At 36.9% G+C, this 18,833-nt stretch overlaps 2 protein-coding genes across 2 annotated transcripts in view; one reads left to right on the top strand and one right to left on the bottom strand.

The window, feature by feature from the left end:
• The window catches only part of lpgat1 (lysophosphatidylglycerol acyltransferase 1), a 33,315-nt gene extending 28,859 nt beyond the window's left edge, over positions 1 to 4,456 (bottom strand). Inside the window, exons 1-2 of the mRNA XM_082146725.1 lie at positions 3,863 to 4,456; positions 2,403 to 2,655 (exon numbers count right to left, since the gene is read on the bottom strand). Coding sequence (XP_082002851.1) covers positions 2,403 to 2,640 — 238 coding nt within the window. The 5' untranslated portion in view covers positions 2,641 to 2,655; positions 3,863 to 4,456. The remainder of the gene's footprint in view (positions 1 to 2,402; positions 2,656 to 3,862) is intronic.
• Positions 4,457 to 9,030: 4,574 nt separating this feature from the next.
• Positions 9,031 to 18,833, top strand: part of opn8c (opsin 8, group member c) — a 148,766-nt gene continuing 138,963 nt past the window's right edge. The window contains exons 1-2 of the mRNA XM_082146719.1: positions 9,031 to 9,343; positions 18,233 to 18,514. Coding sequence (XP_082002845.1) covers positions 9,226 to 9,343; positions 18,233 to 18,514 — 400 coding nt within the window. The 5' untranslated portion in view covers positions 9,031 to 9,225. The remainder of the gene's footprint in view (positions 9,344 to 18,232; positions 18,515 to 18,833) is intronic.

Here is an 18,833-nt window from a genome sequence, read left to right as displayed (position 1 = left end):
AATTGACATATGTCGCTGTGGGGCAGAAACCCCGTATTTTTTAAATAATTAAACACTGTGTCAAAGTTGGTATCGTGGCTTTATGTATGGTAAATAATACATGTGCAATATTAACATGTTTTGAAAATCAAGCTCAGATGGAGTTAACAAATGAAATGACAAAGATATTTTGTCCATCACTAGAACAGCTGCATCTGAGACAGTCAGTGCATTATGTTTACATCAACTGACAGGTAATACAAGTATTGTAGCTTTTCTTGTTGTTGAACGCATTTGGAAAAAAATCTCATGATATAAAAGATGAAGCGCCATATCTATAGGATAGGCTATTTAAAACAATAGGCCTATATTGGCTACAACTAGACAGCAAATACCAGACTGAGACTTTTTTCTGCTCTTTAAATACCAAAAACATTAGCCTTTATAGACAATGTTTCTTGAGTAAAGAAAACACTGTACTTATTCAAACATTTTTTATTCAACTTTGCATTGCAAACAAGCAAAGATCTCCAAACTGCATGTAGCACTTCATTCATGATAGAGGTGGGTGGAGTTATGAGGTTTAACTGACAGTTTGAAGAGCCAATGGAGTTATGTGGTTTAGTCACAAGCTCATTTAAATGCTTTTCATTGGTTAAATATTTGTAAAACCACATAAAGAGGTAAAGGATGACCAATAATATTGATTTTTATAAATAAAACAAAAATGATGAAATACGATATTTCTGCCTGACAGCGACAATATATTCTTTTTAGTAGCATTTAATTAAAAAAATAATTGCATTTGATACTTTTCCACAGAACACCTGACAATCTGTCACGGGGTGTAACGGTTCTCAATAATTTTTTTTTTAAATCAACCGTACCATTCTCCAACCACGGTTCGGCATGCACTTGCACCGCGGTTCATCTTAAATCTGACAACACATCTATAAAATGATTTGTTGAAAACGAAGCATAAAACAGACACACAGAGTTCGGCTAATGTATGTTTCTGTCGATGCATACACGTTCTGGCTTCCCAATACATTACAACAGCGATGATCAAAAAACGTGGACTAAACAGACACTCTTTGTAAACTTTGTTCAATAGGAGTACCGTATGCTCTAATATCAGCAGTCTTTTATGCCGTCAGCACCCGGGTGTTGATAGCACACGAGCGCAGGTGAGACTTGAACAACACACGTTACTATCTGTGTTTAAACTAAACTAATTTAAGCATTGCCAATTTACACATTCAAGCGCAAGACGCAAAAGAGAACTTGCACGTGTCGTGCACTGTAAGAAGATTGGTGTGTGCACTCATCCAAAATGCGCACGCCGAAAGCCGCATCTCAGTGAACGAGAAATATTGAGTTCTCTTTCAAATCTTGCACTTGAACGGACAAATTCACACAAAAATGATGTCAACTTGCCCGTCTTGGCGAGTATTCTAGCAAACAGTTGGTTACGTCTTAAGTGAACGTAAACAGTCGAGAAAGACAACGCATATGTGCAGTATTTTGGATCCCTGCATTATGTATTAAAGTGACAACAGATTAATATTCCTGCTGTCTGTGTTTAATGTCAATCAAACAACAAAAGACAAGGAAATCACTCACTGTTTCTGACTCAGTTGTAACTTTAATAATGATCAATCTTTACTCAATTTATACAGTGACGATTATAAGCAATGTTATTTTACTTACTTTATTCAGTTTCTGTTCCTGAAGACTACTGTTAGATACCCAAGTAACCTGACAAGCACAGTTTATTTTATTTGTATCTTTGCTCCATTGTATTTATTATATATCATCTATGGAAGATGTAGGGCCATAAAATGTTCATCCAATTATTGTCTCCGAATGCAATGATACAGTGTCTTAGCTGCGTGTCAACATATGTATTTACATGCGCACTTTAACACGCAACAGAAATGTATCTTTCGTCTCTCATATCTCTCGTCGTACGTCATCAACCAAACTAATTGTTCAGTTCGGTTCCATACTCGGTGTAGAATTATTGTGAGGAATGTGGTTGTCACAACCTGTATTTTTCGTTGGGATAATTGGGTTGTAGAATGCGGTTGCAAAATTAAATTTTGCTCTTGTAAATTACTGTACTCTGTGTACCGAACAGGATTAGCACAAAAAGGTGAATTGACAACCGGCTTTAGTTGCAGTGTGTACATGGTCTTTAACATTCATAGAACTTTACATTCCACAAAAGGTTCTTTATAGTGGAAAAAAGTTATTTGGATTGTTAAAATCTTCAAACTAAGAAAAAATTAATTATTTGAAGAATTGATCACTGAAAGGTACTTTGAGGAACCCAAAACGGTTCTTCTATGGCATCACTGCTAAAAACCTACTTTTGGAACATTTATTTTTAAGAGTGAAATAGAGGAAAAAGCTGGTCTTACCTGTGTAACCTGCACACCAGCCCCAAGACGCCACCATAGCCAGTAACCACCTGAACATGACCCCTTCAATGTACCAGAACGTGTGGGCATCCAGAACTCTTAAAGGCTGCAGGACTATCAGGTAGAGGCAGTAGGACGGGATCGCAACACAGTTATTGACAAACATGAAGGTGAAACGGAGCAGCGACTTCATTAAGATCCAGAACAATTTGCGGGCCGCGTCCAGATGGGGAGCCATACTTTACTGTCCTGCCTGCAAAAAAAGAAAGTATATCTCAACACTTAAGCAATGCCTGAAGCTGATGTATGTTTAAATCAAGGTAGTCAACTCAAGACGTGGAGGAGACTGAAGTATGTAAAGAATGTATAGAGCCGTGGCTTACTTGCATATGTGAAGTGAACTGATTTACTAACACACATCCAGTAACCTCAGATATAAAAGTGCCAGTTCATACTGACACCCTTTAAGCCAGTTAGACTTTGATATCTGTGTATCATGTAAAACAAACAAAGAAAATCTTTGGTTCAAATTAAATAGTGTCTTTCCTGATAAGCATGTTGAGGAGGAGCCACTTCAAGTCAACCAAAGTGACCAAGATTCACAAGATCATGCTTAATCCTATATTTCACCTGAGTTAGTGTATATATGTCATAAACATTAACCAGTACAAAATAATAATTATAAGATTGACGGTGACTGTAATTATTCAAAACATGAGAAAGATTTCCAATCACAATAAACGAAGATAACGTTTGATAGCCCAAACATGACCCGTTTGTTTAACACACTTCATCTCAGTTATTGTTGTTTGAATGCATTTTATTAATCTGTTTTGAGGTTAATTAGAATAAAAATCCTCTGAATGAAGGTTAAATGTTTAAAATGTGTTGTTGAACAGAGCGCTAACGCGGCTAACATGCTACCGTTTTGACTGCTGCTTTAACAGCACTGCCAAAATAATTGTGTAACATTTATATTTTCTAAAAACTCAAATGTAGACATGTAAATTAATGAATAAAACAAGATAATATATACAACACCTAATGCTAAATAAAGCATAAAGTGTATCTGTGCGTGCGCTGATGTGTTAGCATGCTAGGCTAATGCGAACTCGGGTCATTAATTCAGTTTAACGGTCACATCTGATCATTATATGATTCGAATCTCTCTTTTTTAAATGATCTCTTCATTTGAGTGGTTGTTTTCACTATTTGAGCAATATAATCTTCCATTGTCTGTCATTCATATAAAGTGGCCGGTGTCTGGCTGACTGATTCGGGTATTTAATGAGATTTGAACTAAAGTCCTTGGCGGATCCCGAGACCAACCGGATCGGAACAGGTAACGTTCACTGTTCTCCCCATTTAGTAAAAAGCTTCAACGGTTCAAATTATATGAATGATCTGAAACAATCTCCTATAATTAATCATCTAATCTTCACGTGAAAGTGTTTTCTCACCGTGCTAACGCGCAGCTCGCTGGTGAAGCTGCAGATGGGTTCGGACGGTTCGGTTCGGTCACATGTAGCGGATGATGATGATCGGTGAACCCGTGAGCTGTAAGTCGTCTGCTCCACGGCTTGACTCGGTTCCTAGAGTCCGTGTCCTGGTCGGATGCATGCGCTTCAGTCACACACGCGCATGTTGCTGTAATCTCGCATCGAACCGACGGGCGGCCGAACCTCCGGATCTGCTCTCAAATCCCCGAATCGAACACAGCAAACGCTTGAGATCAGGCTCGTAAACTCATCTTTCCGTTCCGGATGAGGCGTGTCGGGCATGTATTCACTGGGCCTCTCCTCCGGGGTGATGAGGAGGAGGATGATGATGATGATGATGATCTTTGGCTCCGATTCTGGATCTCCTACAGGCTGCGGGCACGCGCAGACTCAGTGAGTGAAAGCACGCGCACAGCTCTGCTGCTGAAGAGCCCGAGAGTCAAACTAGATGTGTTCAAACTACTTCCATCTTTGGAAAGGCAGAAAACTCTATATGAATTGTCCGCACGGTAGAATTACTGTAGTGGTATAAAATAAGATTGAAAAGTCCTAACCAGATTCTACAAACAAAATGAAACAAATCCTATTCAGGTGTGTTTTCCGCTGTATTTTGGAAAAGTTGGTAAACTATGACCCCCAGTGGGCAATTCAAAAACAGTAAATCTGTCTGTCTGTCTGTCTGTCTGTCTGTCTGTCTGTCTGTCTGTCTGTCTGTCTGTCTGTCTGTCTGTCCGTCCACAGTTTTGACTACAAACTAAGTATGCACCAAGTGGACTTTACCCAGTTACTTCATCTCGGCTACTATTTTGTTTATTACTCACTCACAATATGAAATCACCTGGTTAATAGATACTCTTTATATAACTGGTTAACATTGGTGGGATCTCAAAAAGTTGGTTGATGACTTGATTAAAAAAAATTATAATAATTTAATAAGAGTTTAAAAGGTATGAGTAAGCAAATTATATATATATATATAGCCTATATATATATATATAGCCTATATATATATATATATATATATATATATATATATATATATATATATACACAAACTGAGAAAGTCATAAAGCGTTAGGTTGTGCCCCGCTCTCCCCTATATATATGTATATATAAAGATAATTCTAAATAGGTGGTTCTTTTGTGGGATCTTTTGAGTCACTAATCTAAAAATTAATAGCAACAACATTTTTTAACATTGCCATTTTTTAACAGGACCAGATTTTCATGATACAAGTGTCAAAAAGTATTATAGAACGTCCATAGGGATTGGAAAAAGACCAGGAAACTGTAGACAGACTGATTCAAATGGTTCTCCTCTTTTTAATAAGTTAAAAGTATCTAAAAATACATTTGAGCTGAAACGTGACTGACTTTCTAAAAGAAACATACACATTTTCTACCAAAAGTGCATTTAGGCTATCAGTTAAAGTTTAAAGGGATAGACTATAATTGTCTAAAAAATACAGTTATGTAGGCTTAATTATTTTCTCACCCTCAAGTTGTTCTAAACCTGCATCATGAAGTTCTTCCTTCTGTTGAACAGAAAGGAAGATAGTTTTTGAGAATTTTGGTAATCAAATCAGGGGAAAAAATATGGTCTATGGGGACCAAAAACTGTTTGATTACCAACATTATTCGAAATATCTTTCTTTGTGTTCAACAGAAGAAAGATCTTCATGATGCAGGTTTAGAACAACTTGAGGGTGAGAAAATGATAAAATTTTAATTTTTGGGTGAACTATCCCGTGTGTGTGTGTGTGTGTGTGTGTGTGTGTGTGTGTGTGTGTGTGTGTGTGTGTGTGTGTGTGTGTGTGTGTGTGTGTGTGTGTGTGTGTGTGTGTGTGTGTGTGTGTGTGTGTGTGTGTGTGTAAATTCATGCACTGTAAAAAATGAATCATGAGTCTTGTAATTTTCATTCAAAAAATTGAGGTGATCATTAAAAGTATTATGTATATTTTATTAAGAAAATTGTGGTTCAGTGTTTTGTTGAAAATATTGAGAACATTTCAGTAATAACACCAAGAGAGGCATTTTCCTATTTTTTTTTTTTTAAGGAAACATACACAATTTTAAGGCTTGAATTGAGGAACTGATAATCCTCATTAAATTAAGGAAAAGGCTACCTATTTATTTTAAGAGAATTAGCTCATTTATGCGGTTTTATATAGAGACACCATTGTTTGTTCCCAGCATGCTTTGCACATGGCTGGAAATAGAGAGTAAATCTTGAAATTAAGTGTTATTTCATGTGTTTTTGAGTAAAGGGAAACATCTGTTAATGTTTAATGTTCAGGTATGTTTGACATTTGAAAGAGTTTCTATTATGTTAAAGTTTTTATCGTTACCATTGTGCAGAAGAGTAGGACTTATGGTTAGGTTGTGAATAACTGTATTAATTTTATATTCTGAAGCATGTTGATTTATACATGTAACAATAACTCTGCTAATGATAGTGCAGTAACAAGTTTGATTCTGTGCTGTCCTAGGAGCATTAACTAATTGTAATTAAAGAATAATTCTACTGAATATATAATTTTACTTGAATAGACACCTCTATTGTTGCATTGAAAATAATGTGTTGATAAGATGTCCCATGACCCATTTAAAAAAACAGCTATAGTTATGTTTTTAGCTTTACTGTTTTAATTTTTGTAAAAAAAAAAAAGAGAGAGAGAGAGAGAGAGAGAGAGAGAGAGAGAGAGAGAGAGAGAAAGCATAAATAGAAAAATGATGGCATCACTTTCATTTTCTTTGCTTTTTAAAATGTTCCTTAGATTCCTGAATGCAGTGTATCTTTGCACCACCAGAGGACTCTGTTTTGTCAGCTGGAAAAAGTCTAATCTCAAATGTCTATCTGTAAAAGGCTTGAGCAATGAATGATGGCAATGTTTTATTATAACTAATCATAATTGCACCTTTTCTCTATTATTTGGACAAAAACGAATGAATTACAGTGCGCTGCTTTGTATTGTATTCTGTATTGTATTGTATTGTGTTTTTTGTGCTGTTCAATGTCAGGCAGAAATAAAGCAGCAGCACATCTTTATCTCTCCGTGACCTTCTCCTGAGGGGGAGGAAATATCCATTTCCAACTGGAGATACAGACAGACAGACGGACAACATCTATCCATTGCCTATTGCTGATTTATTCGTGGATATATCTTTTGTAATTCATTTATTGCACTAATGGCTAATTTTTTAATAATTTATCCAACTAAGTAGCCTATCTTAATAATAGTGTTTCACCAGTTCACATTTTTAATATAATAATCATGTGAGATAACGGTAAACATATCTAGCTAGCTGTCCGTGATTAATACAAATAAAATAAAAATCTTGTTAAAATTATAGTCTGAGATCACATAATTATATATAATTATTTTATTAAAACATTTCATTTAGTGATTTTAATATTTAATTAAAATAATTGTAATTAAGATTCTTTTAGAATAACAGCCAAGGATCTAAGTCCTCAGTTTCTATTTAAGTGACATCACAATTGGTTTCAACTTGGTATAATATATGACTATTGTTTTTTGATGTAACCTGTTGAAGACATCTTTATTTATTGCTAAAGGGCAGGTGGGGTATGGTGACAATTGCATATTGATGTTTGCTTTGCATATACATTCACTTGGTTTTTGCCATTTCCATTTATCAAGTCATCATGGCAATGTGCAGGGATTGACTGGGATTAAAAACAGCACACCGACAGCAGATAATCTTATGTAGCCTTCAAAGTTCCCAATGCTTTATCTAGTTTATATATGATATTATTTGTCTGTATTTTATATATCTGAAATAGCATTTGTACTTTGCAAAGGTATGTGTTTGTTTCATAGACCCTTCTTCATTCAGGCTGCTGATTCCTCCCTGTGTCTCTGGTTCCTCACACTGCTCAACTTTGGATCAGTTGTGCACTATTGCTATCAGGAACTTTATGTTTGAATACAATTACTGGTTTACCTACATGCATACATACAGTACTGTGCAAAAGTCTTAGTCACAATAGTATTTTCACACACATCTTATGCTGTAGTGTCAGTAGGAAATATCAGTTTACATTTCCAAACATTCCTCTTGCCATTAATTGTAATAATCCAGTGAGATTTTTGTATGCACAAGGAGCCTGACAACAGCCGGTGTTCCACACGGAGATCTGATCTCACTATCATCGAGTCTGTCTGGGATTACATGAAGAAACAGAAGAAACTGAGACAGACTAAATCCAGAAGAACTATGGCAATGTCTCTTAGATGCTTAACGAAACCTTCTTGCAAGCTACCTGGAAAAACTATGTGCAAGTGTACCGAAGACAAAAGCTGCTTTAAACACAAAGGGCCCTGTTTTAACGATTAAGCTCATGGTCTAAAGCGCACGTGCAAGTGCAATCAGGGCGTGCCAGAATCCACTTTTGCTAGTTTAACGACGGGAAAAATGGTCAGTGCACCCGGCGCATGGTCTAAAAGGGTTGTCCCTATTCTCTTAATGAGTATTGGGTGTGTTTTGGGCGTAACGTGCAATAAACCAACCAGAGTCTCATCTCCCATTCCCTTTAAAAGCCAGTTGCGCTCACGCCGTGGCGGATTGCTATTTACATGACGGAATTTGCAAACGGAAAGACTGAACGCTTCTCTAGCGAGGAAACGGATCTGCTAATGCACGAGGTTAAAGCACACAAGCAGACCATCTACAAGAAAAGCTGGATTCATTCCACCATTTCTTTCAAGTTGAGTCCACGGTCCACCAGCTGAGTAACAAGATGCAAGATGTCTTAAAATTCATTATATTAAAGTCATCTAACAGTTAAAAATGCTAAAATAATTAAAACCAAGACATAATGCAGCATGGAAACGGACACTTTCTTATTTTGTAGAAATTCAGCACCTTTGATTGCAGCAAACAACCTTGGCAAACAAAATAATTGAATTGTTAAACCTTTATGCACATATAAGCTAGCTTGAGATCTGCTGCACTAATAGACCTGAAAACATGTAAACAATCTATTGAATATATTACAGTATTTTGAGCTTTATTTTAAGATTTATTGTTCTGCATTTTATTTTTGAAGAGAAAGAAAGAAAGAAAGAAAGAAAGAAAGAAAGAAAGAAAGAAAGAAAGAAAGAAAGAAAGAAAGAAAGAAAGAAAGAAAGAAAGAAAGAAAGAAAGCCTCATAGGGTGATGCTTACTGATGAGGGAGCGCGAGACCAGAGACGTGTCATATCATATCCTCGTACAACCATCTCTTCTGTTTTCATGCAGGATCAGCTACATCTTATTCATTTGGAAAATAATACGAAATACTGCTACACGTACACAACATGTCTTCGAACTCAACGAGAAATGAAGAGCTTCGTGGAAACTCCAACTCAGAGAGTTTTACTTCTAAACTTTCACCAGCTGCTGATATTGTGGTTGGATTGGTTATAATGTCAATTGGTGAGTGTGATATGTTTTGTTATAGGCTACTTATTTATTCTGTCCGTTTCATAGTGGTTTCCTGTTCGCGAACTAAGCGAATGTTTCTTTCAATGAATTGTTGGCTTTGTTGGCGATTTACAATATATTCAATCATATTCGGCTGTGAGATCATCGGTTACATTAAACTAACTGCATAGAACACGAGGTTGAAAGCAGTCAGACCGATTTAGTTGAACATGATACTGATTGAGGATATGTGGAATTATTTTATTTCTTTAAATCCGCCATGCGCTGTCGTTGACATGCAATTATCGTCATTCTTTATAATTTATGAATTCAGGTCACGCTGTCCGAAATCAGTGGGGGTTTTTTTCTTTTTTTTTCAGGTTTAAAATTTTTCATATAGTCATATAGTGACTCTTAATTTTTTAATGCATACAACTGGGCTAAAGTCACACCTTGAGCAAAATGTGCTTTTCACTACTCCGTATTCCCATAGTGTATGATTGCAGAAAAATATGTATGTATTAAACATTGATGGAACAACATATTTTGTGTGAAAATAAATCATAATTTATCATCGTAAATGTATGAGGTGGCTCACCAGCATGGGGCACATGTTATTTATACAAATAGGCTACTTTAAGTAAAATAGTTCTGAATAATATCTAAGTTAATACCTTTTCAAAACAACCACTTTAGCAAAGTTTGTACTATTTTCTGTTTATTTTGATAAATAAAAGAGATAATTTGTGTTCAATAAATATACTGACAAACAAAATATGTATACATTATTTAAAAAAAGTAAAGATTCTGAAAGCATTAAAATATATCCCATTATAATTTAATATAGATTTACAGTAGTAACAATAAATTATATTTTATTAAATTATGATTAATATCATATTTTAAATATGATGGTTGCAAAATAAATATGGTGATTATCTCTAGGTGGACATCCAACTTAATATATGATATTTACCATCTGAATCTAACCATGTCGTGTCAACAAATGGAAATGTCATCCAGCTATTTATTATCATGTTGTCAGGGGTTATTTATTTTTTAAATACTGTTCTAATCCCTTGGTTAGAAGGGTTAGTTCCAACCAAAAATAATATGTATGTCATTAATTACTCACCCTCATGTCGTTATAAACCCGTAAGACCGCAAGGCCCAGAAATGTAGTAAAGACATTATTACATGTGACTACAGTGGTTCAACCTTAATGTTATGAAGTGACAATAATACTTTTTGTGCGAAAAAAATAGCGACTTTATTTAACAATTTCTTCTCTTCCCTGTCAGTCTCTTATGATGTTCACTTTGTAAACACACCGGTTCCGGTTCTACATCAGAACGCCGGCTCAGTATTGGCCGACTCCTGCGTCAACAGCACACGCATGCGTCATGCTTTTTTTTGCATACAAAAAGTATTCTCGTCGCTTCATAACATTAAGGTTGAACCACTGTAGTCACATGGACTACTTTAACAATGTCTTCACTATGTTTCTGGACCTTGAAAATGGTTATGATGTCACTGATGGTTATGGTTATGGTTATGCCCCCGAGAAGACGCAGCCTCACGCTGTGGTGAGGAATAGTAGAAGTTTTTGGAGGCGGATGAGGAACAGGCGAAGGGCTGGAAGAAGGAGGGTGTACAGCCATGAGAGACCAGGGAGGAACAGGAGGTGGTAGTAACTCAGGGTGAATAGATTGTTTGTGTGGATGGAGACCGGATGATGCCCAACCAGGAAGTGCCCCAAGGCGGTGGAGAGAGTCCCGATGGCGCCATGGAGACGAACCGAGGTGACGGCAACATTGGAGGTGGATTCCAGAGTGCAGATGGAGAGCCGATGGAGAGGAGTGACGCAGAAGTCCCAAGAGGCCGTGATGGAGCCCCAGCGCAGACCTGCCGACATGGAAGCAGGGACCCTGTGGGATTGAGGTGGATCTGGAGTGACCGAGGGCGGAGACGGAGCCTGAGGGAGGGCGGAGCGAGCTGGAGCCGTAGGGGTGGAGGGCGGAAGAGAAGCAGACGGGCTGAGTAAATCAGGTCCGTGGTGAAGGTGACGCAATGTCAAACCCAGGTGGAGTCGACGGTCCGCGGGAGCTCAGCTCAGCCGAATGCCTGATGGTCACTTCTGACATCGAGGGAGGGAGGAGGTGACAGGTGATGGGACACAACTCGAGTGGGGCAGTAGACGTGGTTGGGGTCTGAGAAGAAGGCTGAGACAAAGAACTGGCAAGACAAATATCCACAGGAATATTTAGAAGGGGAGGTGGGAGAGGGAGGAAGGGAGGCTGGGTGACAGAATAATCAGGCTGATAAAGGGTTAGATTTAAATAATAGTCCAGAAACTCACTCTCAGTGAGGGGCGGGTGGATGGGGCTCCTATCCAAACCTTCAATGCCTAAGCAATGGATGGGACAGCTGGGTCGCACACCTGTTCAGACGGGTTGCACTCAGGATCCGGTGTGATATCAGGCTCGATCAATCTTCCTAGCGTGGGCTCCAACATCGTGGCTGAGCCATTCTCTCCGCCTGCGGTGGGCACGTGCTGCCGCTCCTCAAAGTCGGTGGGTTCCTGGCTGGGCATTGGGTCCGCAGGTAGTATGGATCGGGGGTAGAGTATGGAGGTATTTTTGGTGCAAAACTACTGAACGCCTGTGACAGTGGAATTTGAAGTTGTAGAGAATAGCCACACATGTGTATCAGTAAATTTGAAGTCACAGAGAGAAATGTTTTAAGAGTTGCAAACTTGTAGACTTTTTTTTATCTTCCACAAACACAACACAACAGTTACACCTTCTCAAATTCTTCATTGCAGGTGCACAAATCCTATTCTACAAATCACAAATTAAGAAACTCATACGCTCACATTTTTGCTACAGTTGCTGCAGTGAATATGGTGCAAAACGCATTTACACCCCCGCATCGAGAAATGTGAAGTCATGGAGAAATTTTGCTCATCTGCAAATCAGTATGTGAATTCATCCAATGAGAGTTGCACACTTGTAGAATATTTTCTCACAAATGTCTTGTATATTTTTCTAGCACAAACACAAGTACATAACTACAGCTGCTTGAATCTTCTGCGACGAATCTCAAACACTGTTTTTTCGCTTTCAAGTGACAAGTTTCGCGCGCTCTCCCTTTTGCACCAAGTGCACCGTGAAATGTGGGGCAAAAGTGAGTTGTGCATCTGTAGAGGCAGTGGGCGGAGCCTACATGAATATTCATGAGTTTCCCGGGCATGCGCGTGGAACTGCTCATTCTAGTTCACGCTCCTCGTTTCTCAGCAGGTTTAATGGATTATTTCAAAAAAGGTAAATATAGTTTCAGCGCGAACTTAAACTACAATTGTGTATCGTTTTGTTAAATTCATAATGTTTTTATTAATTCGTCACTGACTGAATGATTGCTGGCATTCACTTCGTGTAGGCCTATATATACAGTAGCTACAGCAAACTTCAACTCGCCGTATAAATTGCACCTTGCGAAGCTTTAAAACTGTGGCTTTTACTAATTGTTATCATTTGTTGATTGCAATAAATTAAATAAACCCTAATAAATGTATCTGTGGGCTAACACTTTTTAAAATATATATAATATATCCTGGTGTGATTGTTCTTAAATTCTTGTTCGTTTAAATAAGCCAAATCATTTAAGACCAAACTCAAGCATGAATGTGTTGCTTTAATACATACATACAATTTGGATTAAACAAAATTGTATGGACAAAAGTGGATAAATTACATTTGATACAACTAGGTTACTGTAAATGAGAAACAAAAAACACTTAACATTATTTTACGGAATATAATAAGCCACCAATTTGATGTTCTAAAAAAAAATATTTACAAACATACTGGCAAAATAATGTAACAATATTATTTTTAATGTTTTGATTGCAAGGTGTGCTTGTGCTGGTTTTCATATAATAATATATACACGGTTCAAAAGTTTGGTATTAGTAAGGTTCTAAGGTAAGGTACCTCTAAGGTACCAAGACTACATTTATCTGAAAAACAGTAATATTGTGAAATATTTTTTATCAACTGTTTTCTATTTTAATGTTTAAAAAAATATATTGTGATGGCAGAGCTCATTTTACTCTAGATTTCAGTGTCACATGACCCTTCAGAAATCATTCTAATACTGATTTGCTGCTCAAGAAACATTTCTGATTATTATCACAGTTGAAAATGGTTGTGCTGCTTAATGAAGTGTGGAAATTGACCTTGCCTGCTATAAAAGTATAACATTTCTTAAATCATAGTGATTCCAAACTTTTGTCACGCAAATCTTAAATGCCAGAATGTCATGTTTTAACATTGATCCAACAAAGTTTAAAGGTTTCATTTTCAAGAGTTCAAGTCAGAAGTAGATCATGCATTTGTATCAATGGTCATCATTGTGTATCATCCAGGCACACAGAGCAACACATAAGGTCAAAGAAAGAACATGACAAAGAGAAACATCAGTGTAGGGTGCAAAATGTTTATTTGGACACGGATATGGTTGTGGAGTTATTTCCCAGAGATTATTGCCAGAGATGACACAGTTGTAAAGCTTCATAAGGTAAGGTATCAGAAGAGCTGAGCAATAAATAAATTAAATGGTAATGGTTCATGTATTTAGGAATATTCTGCTCTTCTGTTGGAAATAAGTGTTGCTGTAATCATTCAGGTATTCTGGAATTTTTGGTTTTACGGTAAAAGTGGAACGTTATTTTTTTATTTATTGCAGTGACATTCAACAAATGATAACAAAAGACAGTTTAAAGCATTGCAATGTACAGAGGAGGTACAGAGGTACAGAGGAGAGCAATCATTTAGTCATTAACGAATGCACAAAACGTGCAAACTAGGGCTGGGTATTGTTAGGAATTTCACAATTCGATTCGATTTCGATTCTTGAGGCTTCGATTCGATTTCGATTCGATTCGATATTGATTTATTAGCTTCGATATCGATTCAATAATAAGTAAATACACAAGTAATTAAGTACCTGAGTATATTTTTAAATAATGTGTGCAGTATTAATGTTTAAGAACAAATTGACCCCAGTATGATTCCTGTCATGGTTTATTTAGCAGAACAAACTGTACAATATTGTACAATACAAAACACAACTGTAACAAACAGGTGCTTTATTAACACCACTAAAGTGCATGTAACTGTTAGTAGAAAGATTTCTTTCTTCCTATACATTCAAGTTATAAAATAAATGTAAACATAAGCACAAAAAGTGCATACTCATAAAAAAAAGTGCAACCATAGATATTATAACATTACAAAGTGCTATTTTGTCAACACAATAAATAACACTGCCAATTAAAAGTTCCTATTTTTGCCCTTCGAAATATTATGATAGTTAAAAGACATGGCTACAAGTGAGACTGTGTATCGTGATTCTGTACTATTCTGCTAGTTTAAAATGTATTATGCAGTAACATAATATTACTCTGAGAGAGTGTGTGTGGTGATTTGTGCATAACGTTACATGTCAGCGCGGCATCGCTCGTCAAGTTCGCAGAGAGCTTATTCAGTCCATTTTAAATTCTGATTTTGGCCGCCTCTCAAATGGGTTAAACCATAGATATATTGCCTATGAAGTTCAAGTAAATGCGCTAGAAAATCCACGCTTATTCAAGGATGTGCATTTATTGCATGGACGGAGAAAGCGCCGACGCCTGCATGATTTCATCTGACGGTAACATATTATAATCTATCTGTTTCGTGAGAGCAGAACGAACGGGCCTTTATTGACGTTTTTAAATCTGAAAACTCCAAAAAGCAACGAAATTGTCAGACATCCAATAGTGCATGTTCACGGAGGAAAACAACTGAAATACAGCGCTGGTTGTTCTCTCGAACGATACTCGACGACAACGACGGAATCCTAAGCCGTGGGCGAAGTAACGTTAATGGGTGTATTAAATTGTATGAAATAATCCAGAAAAAAAGCACAAAACACTGCAGAGAAAGCAAGTTCAGCAGCTAAAATTTGCTGAGGTGAAGTGACAGCTAGTAACAGCAGACAAATGGCTAGCATTGACATCAGCGGGAATATCAACTAAACGGATGAGTTATAAAAACATTCACCCTCCTCACAGTTGTTATGAAGGGCAAAATTAGCTGTATAGACCAAAGCCACATAGAGATCCAGGCTGTAAACATGTTTTTTTCTGCTGTAAAGTTGGTCATTTTAAAATGGGGAGACAGATTTGACTCACTTCTGCAGCCGCCTGCTTGTACAACGCTGAACGCTCTCACTAAAGTGTTGCCCACAGCGCCGCCACTGGCCGGCGGGCTGAATCAATTCATAGGATTTGATGAATCGATATTGAATTGAGAAACAAATAATTGCAATGCATTGATGAATCGATATTTTTACCCAGCCCTAGTGCAAACTAATAAAAACATTATGAACTTTATGAAATGATACACAATTGTAGTTTAAATTCGCGCTGAAACTATATTTTCATTAAACCTGCTGAGAAACGAGGAGCGTGAACTGAGCAGTTCCACGCGCATGCTCTTATTCCGTAAAATAATGTTAAGTGTTTTTTTGTTTCTCATTTACAGTAACCTAGTTGTATCAAATGTAATTTATCCACTTTTGTCCATACAATTTTGTTTAATCCGAATTGTATGTATGTATTAAAGCAACACATTCATGCTTGAGTTTGGTCTTAAATGATTTGGCTTATTTAAACGAACAAGAATTTAAGAACAATCACACCAGGATATATTGTATATATTTTAAAAAGTGTTAGCCCACAGATACATTTATGAGGGTTTATTTAATTTATTGCAATCAACAAATGATAACAATTAGTAAAAGCCACAGTTTTAAAGCTTCGCAAGGTGCAATTTATACGGCGAGTTGAAGTTTGCTGTAGCTACTGTATATATAGGCCTACACGAAGTGAATGCCAGCAATCATTCAGTCAGTGACGAATTAATAAAAACATTATGAATTTAACAAAACGATACACAATTGTAGTTTAAGTTCGCGCTGAAACTATATTTACCTTTTTTGAAATAATCCATTAAACCTGCTGAGAAACGAGGAGCGTGAACTAGAATGAGCAGTTCCACGCGCATGCCCGGGAAACTCATGAATATTCATGTAGGCTCCGCCCACTGCCTCTACAGATGCACAACTCACTTTTGCCCCACATTTCACGGTGCACTTGGTGCAAAAGGGAGAGCGCGCGAAACTTGTCACTTGAAAGCGAAAAAACAGTGTTTGAGATTCGTCGCAGAAGATTCAAGCAGCTGTAGTTATGTACTTGTGTTTGTGCTAGAAAAATATACAAGACATTTGTGAGAAAATATTCTACAAGTGTGCAACTCTCATTGGATGAATTCACATACTGATTTGCAGATGAGCAAAATTTCTCCATGACTTCACATTTCTCGATGCGGGGGTGTAAATGCGTTTTGCACCATATTCACTGCAGCAACTGTAGCAAAAATGTGAGCGTATGAGTTTCTTAATTTGTGATTTGTAGAATAGGATTTGTGCACCTGCAATGAAGAATTTGAGAAGGTGTAACTGTTGTGTTGTGTTTGTGGAAGATAAAAAAAAGTCTACAAGTTTGCAACTCTTAAAACATTTCTCTCTGTGACTTCAAATTTACTGATACACATGTGTGGCTATTCTCTACAACTTCAAATTCCACTGTCACAGGCGTTCAGTAGTTTTGCACCAAAAATACCTCCATAGTAGAGCCTCTCCAGACATCGAACAATGGCCTCCCTCCAGTCAAGTCCTTACATGTCTGGGAGGTCTGAATGTATCTTGTTATTTAAATGAGAACGCTTGACGAGCAGGCAGAATTGCAACATCTAATCCAGTATGTTGTGGCCTCTCCTGGCCAAAGCAGTAAACTCAGCTGCAAATATCTATTCTGTCACAGTTTAAGAAGTTCAAAGATGAAGATGAGTCAAAAGTATTTCATAAAAGAATAAACTCAGATAATCCAAAACAGTGCAACAGCAAGTTTACACACAAACAATAGCCAGCAATGAACTGAGGAAACACAGGAACTTAAGTATAATGATTATTAACTAAAAGACAGGTGTGTTGATCAAATGACATGGCATGGTAACTGATTAGAGTGGGTAAAGTGAACAAAGACAACAGGAAATAATGAAAAGCAAACAAAAATTTCATGAAAATGAAACTAAACGAATAAATGACTAAATATATGTGACAGTTAACACTTCCCTGAGTCCCTGACATAACTATTCTGATTTGTGAAAACGTTCACAGTACATTTTAGTCAGTTAACTGAGTCCTTAATATCAGAATGGTGAAGTTAGAAACTCAAAGAAGGGTGTAATTTTACACTATATTTTGTTAGTGCTCAAGCAGGGCTGTACATGTTAAATGAGTTATAAAAGACTTTACCCTTTAAGAGAAGTATGGCCCAATGCACTGTGTTAATATGAAGGAATGTTTTGTGTTGATTTTTCACGTGTGCTTTACCTGTATTTTTAATTGTGTATTTCATCTTATTGTGTTTTAGTCTTTTCTGTAAATCTCCTGATTATTTTCTGTCAGGACATTATCTTAGAACATTTTATTTTATTTTTATAGACAAAAAAATACAAAAATAAACTGACATTTATGTATGTATGAATGTACAGTATGTATTTATTCAAAATGTTTCACACAAAAAGAATAATTTTACATGTTGTGTGGCTTTGGTTCTTTACTCAATATTGTCGTATTTTCACAGTTTTCACCAATAGGCAATTAGCTGCTGTACGTTAATTGTCATGTTTTGTATGTTTCATTTGATATCATCTCATGGCTAACAGTATTTACATATTCATTTTATGTGACTTTGACTTTCTGAGCAATACTCTTCTCTGTTTGCTGTTGCAGTGATACTGTCAGTACTCGGCAATGGACTGGTGTTGGTAATCTGTTTTCGCCGCAGAAGGAAGATTGTTGGTTCAGAGCTGCTCTGTGTCAATTTGGCAGTGGTTGACTTTCTTTGCTGTATCTGCTTCTACCCGCTGTCAATCTTGTCATCTTTTAGCCACGTATGGCTGGGAAGTCATGCCACCTGTGTGTATTATGGCCTAGGCTGCTTCATCTTTGGCCTGTGTGGCATGTTCACCATAGCTGCCATCAGTGTCATCCGTTACATCAAGACTTGTTATGGTAAGAGTGTGAGTAAAGTGAAATAAAACGTATAGAGATTTATAGCGTTTTAATGAATAGTCATTGTATTGTTTAGAATACAATTCATACAGTTGTCAGGAGTATGCTTTGTGTGACCCTAGGGTGTTTAGGCTACACGACAATGATATACTAAAAACGGAAAAGTTTTTTATTTGTACAGATGACAACATTATCAAAATGATCCCCGTTCACATGGATGCGCAGGAAACGACTAAAAACACTGTATTATGTATACCAGGCCATCAGTTAGCTATGTCACTTTGTAAAGAAAGACTAGTACGCGCGTGTAAATACGCAT

Source organism: Leuciscus leuciscus, assembly GCF_965113295.1.
Source record: "Leuciscus leuciscus genome assembly, chromosome: 19".
Classification (NCBI taxonomy): Eukaryota; Metazoa; Chordata; class Actinopteri; order Cypriniformes; family Leuciscidae; genus Leuciscus; species Leuciscus leuciscus.
The sequence above is the reverse complement of the archived record's forward strand: the minus strand, read 5'-3'. Positions and strand labels throughout refer to the sequence as shown.